The following is a 16,941-nucleotide window of genomic DNA, read 5'->3' as shown; positions in this document are numbered from 1 at the left end:
TTGACCACATCAGAGTTCTCCCTTTATCCTACCTATGTCCAATCAGTGATGACATATAATGGACTCCAATTCCCTCAACGTCCCTTGAGCTCTTCCCCTGCTCCCCTTCCCCACTCCCCCTACCCTGATGCAGCCTTAGTATCTCTCAGGCAGACAACTGCACCTGTCTCCTAACATGTCTGGCTGCCCGTGGTTGCCTCAACAAGAGGGACTGTCATGCTTCAAGCTCCTACATCACTGAGAAGACACGCCATGCTTCACCCGGATGGCCCTAACTCATCCCCAAGGTTTCTTGCCATCACTACCTCTTCTGATATACCCTGAGCCGGATCGTGCCAATTTCCCTGCTTAAAATCCTCCAGGGGTCTCCTACTAAACCTAAAATAAATTACACACTCCTGGCCATAGCCCACAAATCCCCAATGACACAGCCTTGCCCAGATCCTGCACCTGGGTCTTATTCATCAGGCTCTGGTCACACAGTGCTTCCGGTGTCCCCAAATACCTCACGTTCTGAGCCGTCTCTGGGCCCTGAGATTTCTCTTCCTACCACAGAGCTCTCTCTCACCCCTTTGCCTGGCTGGTTCCAGTGTCTCCGCAGTGATCAGTTTAAATGCAACCTCCCTAAGGAAAGCCTTCCCTGAAATCTTATCTGAAGTACATCCCTGGGGCACCTGGGTGGCTCAGTGGGTTAAAGCCTCTGCCTTCGGCTCAGGTCATGATCCCAAGGTCTTGGGATTGAGCCTTGCGTTGGGCTCTCTGCTCTGCTGGGAGCCTGCTTCCTCCTCTCTCTCTCTGCCTGCCTCTCTGCCTACTTGTGATCTCTGTCAAATAAATAAAATCTAAAAAAAAAAAAAAAAAAGTCCTTCCCAACGCCCCCCCCATTTTGACTTCAGCATCCTGTTTCTTCCCTCCATGCCATGTAACATAACCTGCACCGATTTCTCTGGGGGATCACTTAATTAACATCTTTCCCACAAAACGGTAAATTCTGCTGAGGCAGGGGGCCATCCCCAGCCCCTGGCACAGTACCTGGTGCCCAACATGTACAGGCTGGGGCTAGAGACATGAGCAGCTGGATCCGCTGAGGGAAGGGCTGAGGGAAGAGCTGTCCGCCTCACAGTGACCACAGCAGCTAGACAGACAAAGCCTACTCCGTGGCCTGTTGAACCTACCTGGCTTTCTCCCTCTCTAGCTCCTTCTGCATTCGGCTATACTCCTGGGCCTCCCTCAGCTTCTCCTGAACCTCCTGCTCCACCAGCCTCCGAGAGTCATCCCTGGAAAGCAGCTGAGACTTCAAGTCCTCCACCTGGAAAGATACCACGTGATGACCAAGGGCAGGGGGCCCTCGGGGGGAGGCTTCTCACCAGGACTCCAGGTCCTCTGAGGTCACAGTCACTGGCCCATTTCCAGTGCCCTGGAAGTTTCTGCCAATGCTTACACACTATTCTTAGCACCCCTCTCTCTGTACCGTCCAGCTCCACTGTGGTCTCCCAGCCTCACATCTGCTGTGTCAAGGCAGGCACAAATCAAAATCTTGGCTGAATATAACCAAAATATAACCAGAAGCAGGGTGATAAAGGGATGGGCAAGTGTACAGTGATCGTATTTTTTGAAATAAACAATCAGAGGGGTGCCTGGGTGGCTCAGTCAGTTGAACGTCTGCCTTTGGCTCAGGTCATGATCCCGGGCTCCTGAGATCAAGCCCCTCATTGGACTCCCTGCTCAGCGGGGAGCCTGCTTCTCCCTTTGCCTGCCACTCCCCCTGCTTGTACTCTCCCCCTCTCTCTCCCTGTCAAATAAGTAAATAAAATCTTTTAAAAAACCAACAATCAGAACACCAGCTGATAATGGGATTCTGAGAAGGAAAAGGAATCAGAGTAGGAAAAGCAACTTGGAATATTAAAATACTGGATCTCTGGGGAGGGTGGGAAGAATGAAGAGCACAGGGGTTGCCTGAGAAAATCTAAGTTCTGTGGTCACAACAGGGAGAGATGACTGTCCCAGGGCTCCAAGGGCATGTGTTCTACTCTAAGCGCCCTTCCATTTTCCTCTCCTTCCCAAGCAGCCCCAAGGCTCCCCTTTAGCGCAGAGGGAGCAGGACAGCCTGGCTATAGGGCTGGGACAGAGAAGGAGGCACCTGTCCCTGCAGGTCCATCTTCGCCTGCAGCAGGGCCCTGCACTCTTCTCGCAGGGCAGCGAGGTCATCTCTGCTCTGCTGGCCCGCCTGCTCCAGCTCCCGCCGCGCCTCTCGGAGCTGGGTCTGCAGCATCTCGGTGGTCTCCTGTCAAGGGAGAAGACCACAGTGAGCAGGAGAAAGCTCCCATTGGGGCCTGTGTTTTAAAGTCTGTGTCATATAAATACCAGCTTTTCAAACGGGTTGGTGGCAAAAGCTGAGGCAGGACCCAGCAATCCACGCTGTTTCCATGATGCCACCTCGGCCCTCACCTCCTAATCTGTCTCCCCCCCCACAGAGTGCACTGGCTCACCCCAGCTCTCTCCGCCAGTGCCCGAGTTGGTCGCAGTCCGTCACCGAGACCCCCGCAGCAGGCTCCTGTTGCAAATCCCTACTTCCACGCCACGACACCACTCCTTGGCATGCATGTGCACACGCACAAACATGCACACACTTCTCCACTCAGCAGCTAAAATATTTTTTAAAATGCATGTAGCAAGTCATGTCTGCTTTTATTTTTTTATTTTTTTTTAAGATTTTATTTATTTATTTGTCAAAGAGAGAACGAGCGAGAGCGAGCACAGGCAGAGTGGAAGGCAGAGTCAGAGGGAGAAGCAGGCTCCCTGCGGAGCAAGGAGCCCGATGTGGGACTCGATCCCAGGACACTGGGATCATGACCTGAGCCGAAGGCAGCTGCTTAACCAACTGAGCCACCCAGGTGTCCCTCATGTCTGCTTTTAAAATCCCATCCAATGGTTTCCCACTGCCCTTAGAACAAATTCCAAGCTTCTCCCATGCTAACCAAGGGCTCCTGCCTATCACTCCACTCAACCCTGAGCCTATCACGCTGGGGCCACTTCGCCTCCTTTCTGTCCTGGCATTCCTCAAGCCCTTTCTGTCTGTCCCACTGCCCTGACCATGGCTATTTCCCCTGCCAAAACGGATCTTCAAACAGCTGGCTTCTGGGGCACCTGGGTGGCTCAGTGGGTTAAAGCCTCTGCCTTTGGCTCAGGTCGTGGTCCCAGGGTCCTGGGATCAAGCCCCACATCAGGCTCCCTGCTTCCCCCCCCCCCCGCCTCTCTCTGCCTGCCTCTCCACCTACTTGTGACCTCTGCCTGTTAAATGAATAAATAAAATCTTAAAAAAAAAAAAAGCTGGCTTTTTCTTCTTCCCTTTTTTTTTTTTTTTTTTTTAAAGGGCTTTACTAAGGGGCACCTGGGTGGCTAATCAGCTGCCTTTAGCTCAGGTCACGATCCCAGGGTTCTGGGATCGAGCCCCGCATCAGGCTCCCTGCTCATCGGGGAGGCTGCTTCTCTCTCTCCTTCAGCCCTGCCCCCCTCAACTCGTGTGCATCCGTGCTCTCTCTCTCAAATAAATAAATCTTAAAAAAATAAAAGGGCTTTACTGAGACATACTCCACATATCATACAATTCACCTGTTTAAGCATATGATTTGATGGTTTTTAGTATATTCAGAGTTGTACATGTCACCACATTTCAGAATGTTTTTATCACCCTGTACCCTCCCTATTCCTATCCCCACTCCCGACTATACATCTGCTTTCTGTCCCTGTAGCTTTGCCTATTCTGGACATTTCCTACAAAGGGAACCCCACGGGACATGGCCTCTTGTGACTGGCTTCTTACACTGAGCATAAGCTGTCAGAGCTCATTTCTGCTGCTGCACGCGGCTGGCTCTTTTCAGCCTTCACGTCTCAGCCCAAGTGTCACTTTTTCAGTCAGCCCCACCCCCGACCACCTTGTTCAAAGTGGCCTCTGGTGACTCACTCTCAATCCCGTCACGTCACCCTATCCGTCTCCCTCGAAGCACTCCTTCCCACCCGTGATCATCTCATGAATCCTCTATCTGCACATTTTTGTATGCTCCGCCACTAGAACATGAGCTCTTTGAGGACAGGGACCATGTGTGTCACGTTCACAGCTGAGTGCACCTCGATGGTTGTCTTGGGACGGCACCTTGCCCCGGACCGGGTGCACAGAAGCACCAGAGGGCTGGCTGTGCCGCCTTGCCTCCCTGCCCAGGACCGGCCTCCATACCTGCTCCTTTAACTTCTGAACCTTCATGTCCTGCCTCAGCCGCTCCAGCTGTTGGCTGGCATCTGCGAGCTCCTTCTGGGTCTGCAGCAGCGTCTCCAGGAGGGACACCCTCTCCTTCTCTGTTTCGAGCTGCATCTGTGGAGGGGCAGAGAGGCGAGAGCTTGCCATCTCAGGGGTCACCGTGCTCACCTGCTGGGCCAGGAGCACATTCCCACTGCTCTAGGGCTCCTCCGGCAAATGGGGAGGGGACCCAGGGTCAAAGGAGGTCTGGACCTGCTTGTAAAGAACCAGGAAGTGCAAAGATTGTCCCCGGTTTGTGAGCTGACAGGATGTGGTGAGCATCGGCCCTCCCTCAGGAAGTGTGACATGCCGTAGGCCCTAAAGCTAACTCAGGGGTCCTCGGGCTCACTAGCAGCAAAGGGAGCAGGTACTTCTCTTCTGGAAGCCCCCTGCAGCAGCACGCTAGGGAGTGGACAAGGAAGTGGTCAGAGGTAGGGGGAATCGCAGCTCGGATCTTCCCAGCTTCCCACCTGGCAGAGGGCGCTCTCTGCCTCTGCCCGTTCTTTCTCCCTCTGCCTCCGGATGGTCTCCATGTCTGCCTGCTGTTCCTGCAGCTTCATTTCCAGCTCTGTTTTCTCCCTCTTTAGGCTCTCCAGGGCCTTATCCAGTTCTTGCTGATGCCAGGAGCGCTCCTTCTCCTGGTTACATGAGGGAAGCACCGTTAGAACCCAGGGGGTGAGGAGAAGAGGCAGGAGGGGGGCCGGAGCAGAGAAGGTCCCCCCCTTCCCGGCTGAGTCTTTGGGCCCTCCCTTGGACTGTCTCCCCATCGATAAAGTGAGGTTGCCAACTCCTGCCTTACCTATCTCATCACATTTTGTGAGACTCAAATGAGATTTATAAAAAAAGTCAAATGATACATGAAAAAGTGTTTTCTAAAATGCAATTCTCGGGACGCCTGGGTGGCTCAGTTGGTTAAGCGGCTGCCTTTGGCTCAGGTCATGATCCCAGCGTCCTGGAATTGAGTCCCACATCGGGCTCCTTGCTCTGCAGGGAGCCTGCTTCTCCCTCTGCCACTCTGTCTGCCTGTGCTTGCTCTCTCTCTCTCTCTCTGACAAATAAATAAATAAAATCTTTACCAAAAAAATAAAGTGCAATTCTCCCTAATATAAGTTACAAATGTCATTTTAAATCAACCAAACCACAGGTGATGCTATGACTATGAACTGAAGAAGCAGATTGGTTCTCTGATGCCCACTCTCCCCTACTTTAGGCACGTAACTCCCAAAAAAGCAAACTTTGGTTGCCATCTTGCCAACAAGTCAGCTTTGTAATAGGAGTCAAATCACAAATACGCATAAAGCACAAGTCAACTTCCACTTCCAGAAATCTGACAAACAAGATCTCTGAATAATCTAGCTGCAAAATGGCAAAAAATACTGGATAAAATATTAAATATACATTTCCACATATAATGAGCCAGCAGGAACTTCAGAGAAGTCAAAAATAAAGGCAAGACTTGTGATCCAAAGAGGTAAATGAATGCAGAACTGGCTTTCTCTTGGAGGCCTTTGCTATACCTAATAACCTTGAAACTCATCTTAATGCTATGTGGGGAAAGAAAACAGAAGACAAAGGTGGGGAGTCCAATAGAAGATTCTCACATAAAGCTGGACCCCCACAGGGCTAACCAGAGGTCAACAAACTATGGCATGTTGGCCAAATCTAGCCAGCCTCCTTTGCTGTATGGCCTGTGAGCTAATAGTAGTTTTTACATTTTTAATGATAAAAAAAGAAGTTAAAAAAAAAAAGACTTCGTGACCATGTGAAAATTATATGGAATTCAAGTTCCAGTGTCTGCACTTAAAGTTTTATTTGAACATAAACATGCTCATTTGGTTACATATGGCCGCTTTTGTACTACAACAGCAGAGGTGAGTTAATTACGGCAAAGACCTTAAGGTCCACAAAGCTTAGTATGTGGCCCTGTACCAAAAACTTGCCTATCTCTGGGCTATAGTGCTCTCAGTAGAAGGATAAACTTGAGAGAGAGATGAAAGAGGAGACAAATGGGGAAGAAAAGCAGAGAGAAAGTAGGAGAGAAAACAAAACAAAAATTCCACAAAAGGAAACAATAAGAATATTTGTTTGTTTCAACCTTTATACAGAATAAAAAAAAAAAATCTCCCTCAAGAAGTCAACCACAACCTGGTCTTCGTATGGGTGCAGGGCCTGAATGGGACGCCATACACTTTCAACAGAAATTTTGTATCATTTTAATTTAAAATTTTATTTTAAGATGAGATGTTCTGGGATGCTAGAACCTTTAATCCAACACTACTAGAATAAGTGAACTGAGTTAATTTCTATCATATTTCTATGCCTCAGTTTCCTCATCTACAAAAATGGGGATAACAACAGTGTCCTCCTCTTCTGCCAGGAAACTCCTAACAGAAGTAAAAGCAAATCTTCTGAAGAAAAACTCCTTCACCTGAGGACTACAAGGATTCCCAAAGAAAAATTTCTAAAGAACATGAGCTCAGAGCCAAGAACCACAAAACACACAAGCGAGAACCAATGGAAACAACATATAACAGCATCAGGCCCAAAAAGATTTTAGTTACTGGTATTATTAGCATAAAAATATGTTTCATGTGTTAAAAGAATAAAAGAGGATGAAAATACAAAATAGGGAAAAATGATTAAAACCAAGAGGATTTGAAAAAAATAATGGAATACACTGCCTAGAAATTTAAAAAAATTTAGTAAATGAAATTTAAAACTTGGCAAATAGACTACATAGCAGATTAGACATCGCTGAATGGGGAGTTGAAGAGAGATCTGAAAAAAAATCATCTACAACACAGAACAGAAAAAGAAAATGAACACAGAAAATTTAAGAGTTAAGATACGTGGAGGATACTGTAAGAAGTTCTGACACCCAACTAATCAAGGTCTTCCTGATACCCACAATGGAATAATCACTATGCTAAGAGAAAATAACTACCATCCTAGAATTTTATACCCAGTGAAACTATCCTTCAAGAATAAAGTAAAAAAGGAATATTTTCAGACAATTAATTACCAACAGACTCTCACCAAATAAATTCTATTTCAAGGAGGAAAATAAATCCAAATGAAAGTCTAATACACAAGAAGGAATGATCAGTGAGAAAAATGTCATTTTTCAGTGTATCTAAAACAAATATTAACTGTATAAAACAAAAGGTCAGAATAGTTTATGGTGTTAACAAACTAGTTATAACAAGACATTGCATAAAAAAGTACAATGGGTCGGAGGAGTGAATGAAGGTAAAATGTTCTGAGGTCCCTGTGTCATTCAGAAAAACAGGAAACATACCAAATTACCTGAGATTTTAAGTATGTATTTTTATTTTACTTTTTATTTTTTAAAGGATTTTATTTATTTATTTGACAGGGAGAGAGACAGCGAGAGAGGGAACAGAAGCAGGGAAGTGGGAGAGGGAGAAGCAGGCTTCCTGCTGAGCAGGGAGCCCAACCTGGGGCTTGATCCCGGAACCCTGGAATCATCACTGAGCCAAAGGACACCCAGGCGCCCTTAGGTACATATTTTTAAATATTAAAGAAAGCAACTACAAAAATTAAAAAAAGAATAGAGAATATACCATCCAAAGTAATAGAGAAAAAGAACTGAGAAAAAAAATACAACTTAATCATCCAACTGAACTCCCTAAAAATTAAGAAGAATAACCTCTCCACCCCAAAAAGGTATAAAAAGGCAGGAAAAACAGCATAGGATGGTGGAAATAAATCCAAATGTACCTATAGGGATAATCAAAGCTAATGGACTAAATTATATAATTAAAAGACAATAGAAATACAGTTCTAAACCAGGAAAAAGGGGTCCAAGGTATTCCTCTGTGCCCTGGGGCCAGTTTAACAACTGTAAATCCCAAGATCCATGCTTAACTCACTGTACATAGCAAAGCAAAACAACAATGACAACAATAACAATAACAGCCAACATAAATACAGAGCTTACTACATGTCAGAAATCATTCTCAGGGTTCTCCATATACTACTCATTTAATAACTAGAAACTGGATTTTGCATCTTGGAGACCAGGTGCAAGACCAGGTCCCATTTAGATCTCTCTTTTTTTTTTTTTTTTTAAGATTTTAAAATTTATTTGACAGACAGAGATCACAAGTAGGCAGAGAGGCAGGCAGAGAGGGAAAAGCAGGCTCCCTGCTGAGCAGAGAGCCCGACTCCCGGCTTGATCCCGGGACCCTGGGATCATGACTCGAGCCGCAGGCAGAGGTTTTAACCCACTGAGCCACCCAGGCGCCCCCAGATTTCATTCTTATAAGCAGCTGCTTCTGGCCCAAGAGTCAGCAGGTAGAGTACCCACTGAAGGGAGGCCAGGTCTGCCTCTCCCATCCCCAGCCACATCCATGACCTACCCATTTCTCCTCTAGCCGGTTCACCTCCTCCTCATGGGCTGACTTCTGCTGCTGCAGGGCCGTCTGCCCCTCGTGCTCAGCCTGGGCCAGCCGAATGGCTGCCCTCTCCCGCTCCTGCTCTGCACGGCTCCGCTCGGTGTCCAGTTCCAGCTTCAGGCACCTCACTTCCCCTGAGATGCCACAGATGCATGAGCTCCCATTCGGCCTCTGCCCTCTTTCTTTCTCCCCTCTCCTCAGACCTCGGGAGCAAACTCCCATCTCGGAAGCCCTGGGCCTGGCCACAGCAGGACCTCTGATAACTTCCCACGGCCTTGCTGGCTTTCCACATCCCCATGGAATGAATCGTCCCCGTTCCAGTTGGGGTCTCACCTTGAATGACTTCTTTGGCGCGAGTGACAGTTTGAATCTGGACCTCCAGCTGGCCCTTGGTGACCTCTATCAGAGAATTTTGTTGTTGGGCCTCAAACAGACTGCTCTCCAGTTGCTCCTTGGCTGAGCTGTGAGGTTCAGGAATCAGGAAGAGTTCTGACCCATCAGGTCCCTTAACCTTCCTTAAGACGAGTTGGGTTCTAAGTACTGACCACCCAGAGAAATTAGGGAGCAGCGATAAATTCACAACTCGCTTAGGAGTTGTGATACTTTGGGCCTGGAACCGGATTTGGCTCCCCTTCGCCTCACAATGCTCCCTCTGCCCTTGTCCGAACTGGGTCTGGGCCCTACCTGAGCCCCAGCAGTTGTTCGGAGAGGTCCTGCCGGTCTCGCTCCACAGCCTGCAGCCGCACCTCGAGGGTGGCTCTCTCTCGCACTAGGGCTTCCTTCTCCTGGACTTCCCGAGCGAGCACTTCTTCCTGTCGCTTTGTCTCCTGCTGTAGCTGGTCCAGCTGAGCTAAGGCTGCCTCCTGCTGATGACGGGCCTGGGAGGAAGAAATGGGCAAGCTACAGAGTGGAGGCAGGAACCACCCCCCACCCTGGTTGCTATCACCAGGTTAGGGCCGCTGGCCCTTCAAGGATTCCCGACCCAGCTCTGTGAGTCCGGACGGTCACCCGCTCATGCAAATCCTATTTCCTGTGTCAGCCTACAGAACTCCTAGCCTAGGAAGCACGCTCTCTCTTGTGCGAGACCCTGTGTGTTAGGGCTGGAAGAGAACTACCTCTAAGGAGATTTTAGTCTTAAGGAGTAAGACACCCAAAACATCAAGAAGAAAGTGATCAGTCTCTGAGAAAGGGACTCTGGAAAGGAGGTATATGTATCACTTTTGGGGCAGTGAGAAGTTTGGTAGAGGAGAAAGATGAACTTTAGCTGATCCACTGGCTCAGAAAAAAATTTACTCAGTTGCTGCTATGTGTCAAGACATTTTGTTAAAAGGTGGAGGAACAGGGGGGCTTGGGGCACAGTCAGTTAAGTGGCTGACTCTTGTTTTTTTTTTTTTTTTTTTTTTTTAAAGATTTTATTTATTTATTTGACAGAGATCACAACTAGGCAGAGAGGCAGGCAGAGAGAGAGGGGGAAGCAGGCTCCCCACTGAGCAGAGAGCCCAATGCGGAGGGGCTCGATCCCAGGACCTTGAGACCATGACCTGAGCCGAAGGCAGAGGCTTTAACCCATTGAGCCACCCAGGTGCCCCTGACTCTTGGTTTTTGCCTCAGGTCATGATCTCAGGGTTGTAAGATTGAGCCCCATGTTAGGTCTGTGGGCTCCGTGCTCAGCATTGTGTCTCCTTAAGTGCTCTCTCCTTCTCTTTCTGCCCCTTCTTCTTTTTTTTTTTTTTTTAAGATTTTATTTTTATTTATTTGACAGAGAGAGATATCACAAGTAGGCGGAGAGGCAGGCAGAGAGAAGAGAGAGGAGGAAGCAGGCTTTCCACGGAGCAGAGAGCCCGATGCAGGGCTCGATCCCAGGACCCTGGGATCATGACCTGAGCCGAAAGCAGAAGGCCTTAACCCACTGGGCCACCCAGGCGCCCCCTTTCTGCCCCTTCTTAATGCTCTTGCATGCTCTCTCTCTCTCTCTCTAAAATAAATAAATCTTAAAAAAAAAAGATGGAAGAATAAAAACAAGTAAAACACAGCCTTGTCTTCAAGGAGCTTTTGGTCTAATGGTGGAGACTATAAATGGATTATACCACAGTGTGTCTTATGTGTGGTGTGGTAGCTGGAATATCTGGAGGTAGAGTACCTAGGAAAGGCATCTAAATCAAGCCAGAGGGTGTGAGTTGCTGGAGAAACTGAAGGATTCCTACAGAAATTCTCTTTAAAAAATGGAAGGTGGGGGGGGGAGCACCTGGGTGGCTCAGTTGAGCCACTGCCCTTGGCTCAGGTCATGATCCCAGCGTCCTGGGATCGAGTCTTACATCAGGCTCCTTGCTCAGCAGGGAGCCTGCTTCTCTGCCTGCTTGTGTGCGTGCTCTCTCTTGCTCTCTCTGACAAATAAATAAATAAAATCGTATAAAAAAAAAAATCAAAACTGGAAGGTGGGGCGACTGGGTGGCTCAGTCATTGGTTGTCTGCCTTTGGCTCAGGTCATGGTCCCAGGGTCCTGGGATCAAGTCCCACATCGGGCTCCCTGCTCAATGGGAAGCCTGCTTCTCTCTCTCCTACTACCCCTGCTTGTGTTCCCCGCACCCCATCAGATAAACAAAATCTTAAAAAAAAAAATCGGAGGATGTATCCCAAACTAGTAATATCAGTCATTTTTAGGAAGTAAGATCTTCCCACTTTCTGAACCATTTCTGTTGAGTTTTCATCTTTTACGACGGATTTGTGCGATACCTTCGTGTAATGGCATCAGATCTGTCCTCTCACCTCGCTGAGCTTCTCCTGAATTTCTTCCTTCTCTTCTTGGATGCCCCTGAGGTCTGCCTGCAGCTCAGCCCTGCTCCCCTCCGCCTTCTGCAGCTGAGCCTCCAAGACAGTGTTCTTCTCCCGAAGGGCTTCCCGGCCCCTCTCGGCCTCCGCCAGGCCCAGCTGCAAAGTGTTTCTCGCCTGCTCTGCTGCTTCCATTCTGCGGCACACAGACTGGTTCTCCTGTTCGAGCTACTGGTCAAAACGGGAAAGGCATCAAAGACCAATGGTTACAGCTTACGGATCAAGTGCTAAGACAGAAAACCGAGGGAGATGGGACTCTGTTCTCCAAAGAGGAACACAGGAGGGCTTATGGGAGAGGCAGACTATGTGCATTCGTTTGCTCTGGTGCCTGTGTTCCAGGCACTGGGTGGGTTGATGCTGTGGATGGTGATTAAAAGGCAAAAACGCTTACTCAAAGAATTCAGAATAAAAGGACTCTGGAACATTTCCAGGGCTCAAGGTAACAGTGGTAGTGAAGAGCCATGTTACATCTGCAACCCATAAAGAAGACTCTTTGAGATGTAGGCTCTTCAGCAGACCCTTTTCTGGTGATTGCTATTATCTCATGCAATGAGATTAAACACCTTGTCTTCCTTTCAGAGGATGCGGGCCTTCCTCCTAGCCCTGGTGATTTTACCCTACAGCCCGTAAGTGGTTCTGTGGAGGTGTGAAAGGGGACTATTTTTAATGGCCAAACCCAGGTGTTATAGTCTTGGATGTCCTCTGCACCCCCAATGCTCCTTTTGCTCATCTCAGGACTACATTTAGGAGCTGAGTTGTCTTGGGCTGGTCTATTACAGACTCCTCCCGGTTATGGGTATCAGGTCTACCAGTCACTGGCTGCCCTTGCATCAGGGCCCAGACCTACCCTGCAGATCAGAGAAGTCTTTGCTCACCTGGAGAAGCTGCTGGTTTAGTCCAACTTTATCTAAGGCCAAAGCCTCATTTAAGGCACTGAGCTTGACAGCAGCAGCCCGAAGATCGGCAACCTCAGCCTTCAGGCTGTTCTCAGAACTTGACAGTTCGGAAACTGACTGTTCTGCCTAAAAATAAGGAGAGTTAAAGGGATGCCTTGTGCCAGCTTTCCTGCCACAGTGAGCAGCTCACGTCCCCAACACCTGCTGCTGTCCTTGTACAGAGAACACTCTTCCTTCCCTTACATTTGAAACAAGTTTTCCCTCTCTCCCTTCCTTCCTTCAATCACAGAGAAGTAGGAGAGGAGCTCACGGTAGAGGCAAAGACATCAGGATGTACAAACAACTAGAACTGCAAGGACTTCCTAGGCAATGTAAGCCCACAGTGCTCTGCAAATTATTTACTGCGTTTATTCGGTTTGGGGGAATCAGAATTCTATGTTTGGCAGAAGAGCTGGCAGCGAAGGTGGGTATTGAGAGGTGAGGAAGAGTTGTGGGTAGAAGGAGAGGAAGGACGCAGTCCAGCCAAAGGGAAGAGGAGCCCACAAGCAGCGGAGGCAGGAAAGAGCAGCGTGAAGCCGGAGAACATCACGTGATCAGTGCCAGGTGGCAGGAGTCGAGGTGGATGGGGAGTTAAGAAAGGATCTGGAGAGAGGAAGAGGCTGGGAACAGTTTGGGGCAGATGCAAAGGGCTTTGAACGTGTCACCAAGCAGCTGGGAAGCCACTGAATGATTACAGGAAGGAGACTGACGTCACCAGATTTACACTTTGGAAAACCATTCTAACTCCAGCCTAGAGAGTCCATTGGGAGGGACAGAGGCCAAAAGCAGAGGCAACTAAGTGATGTAGGGAATATGAAGGGTCGTGCCTGGGTAGGTGAAGAATGAATGAGTCAGGCTGCATGCCTTTTGCCTAGAAACACAACTCTCTAAAACCCCCCTCACCTTCCCCAAGCAAGCCCACCTACCCTGGTCAGCGCCAAGGTCACTTCTGTTTGCTCCTGCCTCAGCAACTCCCTTTCCAGGCGACTTGCCTCCAAGGCCTCCCGAAGAGTGATGAGCTCACTGAGCGATTCTGACTGTCTGGCTTCCAGGCCCGCCAGCGTCTCCTGACTAGGATGGAAAGGAGAGGAGGCTGGGGCCAGTCTCAGGGGGTGGCCACACCCCAAAAGGTAACAGGAGTGTGATTACGCTTGTCACGCAAAAGGATGAATAAGGTCCCTAAAAACCATGAACTCCATGGTTTATTTCTAAATAATAAGAACTCCATGACATATAAAGTGAAAAAAGTCAGACATTGGGAGAAATTAAGAATATGCATAGGCCAGCTCATTTGGTAGAACATGAAAGTCTTACTCTCAGAGTCATGGTTGAGGCCCCATGTTGGGTGTTGGAGTCTACTTAAAATAAAACAATAGGGGCGCCTGGGTGGCTCAGTGGGTTAAAGCCTCTGCCTTCAGCTAGGGTCATGATCCCAGAGTCCTGGGATCGAGCCCCGCATTGGGCTCTCTGCTCAGTGGGGAGCCTGCTTCCCACCTGCCTCTCTGCCTGCCTCTCTGCCTACTTGTGATCTCTGTCAAATAAATAAAATCTTTAAAAATATAAAAATAAAATAAAATAAAATAAAAACAATAAAATTTTGTTTAAAAAGGAATATATGCATGTATTTGCATGAAGCAGATGGAAAGACAATCAACAAAGCAGTTTAAGAGGTTGCCTATAGAAGCAAGGGAAATGGCATGAATGAAACAGAGAAGCGGATCTCTGTGTTTGTCTTTTTTTTTTTTTTTTAAAGGGAAACGCTAGGGAGGAGTTGAGGGAGAGGGAGAGAGAGGCTTTTAAGCAGGCTCCATGCCCAGCTCTAGACCCTGTGATCATGACCTGAGCCGAAATCAAGAGTTGGGTCCTTTAACCGATTGAGCCACGCAGTCACCCCTGTGTTTGTCTTTTTTAATAGTTTTGACTTTCAGGTCATAATAAATATTGATATATGTATTACCAGTTCACACTAATTAAATTTAAAAACATAATTATCTTTGTGGGTTGTCTATTCTCCTTAGTATGGGGGAGACCATCCTTGCATGAGTCATGATTCTTATAGTAGTCCTTCAAGATTCCATTATCCGTGCCTCCTGCTGCAAGGAGCGAGAGCACATGGGAGGAGGGGAATCTACCAGAGGGGAAGAACACAGGCCCCGCTACCAGTTACTGAAGACCTACCACATGCCGGCTCTATGCCAGCATTTTGCAAGACAGTGCTCTAACCTTCCCACGGATCCTTCAAGGTAAATACTATCATCCCCATTTTTTTTTTTTAAGATTTTATTTATTTACTTGAGGGAGAATGAGTGAGAGAGAGCATGAGAGAGGAGAAGGTCAGAGGGAGAAGCAGACTCCCCCAGGAGCTGGGAGCCTGATACGGGACTTGATCCTGGAAGTCCGGGATCATGACCTGAGCCGATGGCAGTTGCTCAACCAACTGAGCCACCCAGGCGCCCTATAATTCCCATTTTATACAAATAAAATAATCTACCCAAGCGGCAGAGCCATAATTTTAACTAAGATTTCACCAGCTCAAAAGTCCTTGCTTTTTCTATGACATATATGGGCATTTATAGATTCGCTAGGTCTCTTGATTCTGGAATTCTCTTTCTTTCTTTCTTTTTTTTTTTGAAGATTTATTTATTTGACACAGAGAGAGAGATCACAAGTAGGCAGAGAGACAGGGGGAAGCAAGCTCCCCGCTGAGCAGAGTGCCCGATGCGGGACTCGATCCCAGGACCCTGAGATCATGACCTGAGCCGAAGGCAGCGGCCTAACCCACTGAGCCACCCAGGCGCCCCTGGAATTCCCTTTCTTAACGCACTCATCTCCCATTACTACCTGGGAAAAGTCCTACCCTCCAGCCAGCCTAGCCTACTCTGTATATGCCACGAATCTGCTGCATCCTTTTCTTTGCTAATCTGTCCTTCTGGCCCCTCTCCCACTCTCTACCAATCAAAATATGTCCAGGCCCAGCTCAAAGACCACCCCCTCCTCCATGAGGCTTTCCATTATCAACTGTCACTCTCATGCATCCAAAGGACCCAGCTGGAAGCTCTGGTTTCCTCATACTTCATCTGGCCTCATGCCACAGTTTGCTATTTACTTGTCTGTTTTCCCCATGAGACTGCAACTGCTTGAGATCAGGGCCTGGGTCTTACTAGTTCCTGTACCCCGCAGTGCTTCAGCCCTTAGCGGGGCTCAGAAAAGCCTGGGTGAACTTGCTGTATGCAGCCTTCTGCAAAAGGAGCAGAGTAAGCTAGTGGAAACCCACTGCACGCCAGGCTTCGATTTACTCCACTTCCTATGAGACGGGAGTGGGTGGAGGAGAGTGTGGAATTGAAGGGACAATCAAGCCCCAGGGAGGAGGGGACACACGTACAGGCGCTCCCTTTCCCGGACAGCCTGGTGCAGCTCCTCCTGCTGCTCCTCCTTCTCGCCCTGAGCGGAGTCTCCCTGCAACTGAAGCTCCACGTTCGTCCTCCGTAGCCGCCACGCCTCCTGCTCCAGCACCTCCAGCTGCTGCTGCAGCTCTGCCCTGGTATTCTGCAGCAGCTCGCGCTCCCTGGAACAAGCAGAACCTCCTGGAACAAACCTTGGAACCTCCAATCCTTCCCGGAAGCGGACATCACAGGATCAAAGGACAGAGGTGTTATTTCCTTTCAAAATCTCATCTTCCCTTTTGAGCAGGGAACTTTTTTTTTTTTTTTAACTCATCACAAAGACCCCAAAGTGAGTGAGCAGGAATAAGCAGAACACAAAGCAAGACATCCCTGGACAACCCTGGGGGTCAGGGCGGGCAGGGACAGGCAACCAGAAACATCCAGGGAGTGAGTAAATGGCTGGATGAGGACTGAGCCGGGAGTGGGGCGGGGGAAGGATGAACAGCCCCCTGCTCACTTGCTAAGAGACTCCACTTCCCCCTGGAGGTCCACGGTCTGCCCTGCCAGAGTGTCCCGCTCTCCAGTGAGCTTCTGCAGTCGCTGTCTCAAGGCCTCGCCTTCCTCCTCCCACTGATCATGCTGTTGCCGCAAGGAGCTCATAGCTTCCTGGCAGCCCAAAAGCTGCTGCCTTAAGTCCTATGGAGGGAAAGGGACAGAAGTGAGATGGTGACCAAGAGGGCAGAATGAAGCTCCCTGAGAGTGGGGCTGGGTGAGGCAGCTGAGGGTTGCCAAGGATAAGGGTAAGCCAGGAAAAGAGACGTGGCCAGTCAAGAAGACAGAGGATGAGAGATGACTACTGGGCTTCTGTGCTGCCTGGAGTCTTGTGGCCCATCATCTTCAGATGTGAGCTGGGGTGCGATCACGGAGAGGGTTAAGTGTGGCTGGAACCCTTAGAGTCGGGAACACTTACACTACACTTTGTGTAGTGCTATACAAAGATGGCATGCCAAGGGAAGCATACCACTGGGCACACAGAATGTGCCTATTAGTCACAAGGACAACTGGGCAGACACCGGGAGATT

General features: G+C 48.7%; 1 protein-coding gene across 39 annotated transcripts in view; it reads right to left on the bottom strand.

The window, feature by feature from the left end:
• CEP250 (centrosomal protein 250) overlaps positions 1-16,941 on the bottom strand; it is a 50,579-nt gene that overhangs the window by 14,425 nt on the left and 19,213 nt on the right. For all 39 annotated transcript variants that reach the window (XR_014315747.1, XR_014315748.1, XR_014315749.1 and 36 more), the window contains 12 exons: positions 16,377-16,555; positions 15,859-16,041; positions 13,403-13,547; positions 12,417-12,563; positions 11,479-11,709; positions 9,397-9,590; positions 9,046-9,173; positions 8,677-8,846; positions 4,765-4,932; positions 4,235-4,369; positions 2,141-2,284; positions 1,176-1,309 (listed from right to left, as the gene is read on the bottom strand). Coding sequence is in view for 36 of the 39 variants with exons in the window: in XM_082746110.1 (XP_082602236.1) it covers positions 1,176-1,309; positions 2,141-2,284; positions 4,235-4,369; positions 4,765-4,932; positions 8,677-8,846; positions 9,046-9,173; positions 9,397-9,590; positions 11,479-11,709; positions 12,417-12,563; positions 13,403-13,547; positions 15,859-16,041; positions 16,377-16,555 (1,958 nt within the window). In the remaining 3 variants the exon portion in view is untranslated. The remainder of the gene's footprint in view (positions 1-1,175; positions 1,310-2,140; positions 2,285-4,234; positions 4,370-4,764; positions 4,933-8,676; positions 8,847-9,045; positions 9,174-9,396; positions 9,591-11,478; positions 11,710-12,416; positions 12,564-13,402; positions 13,548-15,858; positions 16,042-16,376; positions 16,556-16,941) is intronic.

This window comes from Mustela nivalis, assembly GCF_964662115.1.
Source record: "Mustela nivalis genome assembly, chromosome: 8".
Lineage (NCBI taxonomy): Eukaryota > Metazoa > Chordata > Mammalia > Carnivora > Mustelidae > Mustela > Mustela nivalis.
The sequence above is the reverse complement of the archived record's forward strand: the minus strand, read 5'-3'. Positions and strand labels throughout refer to the sequence as shown.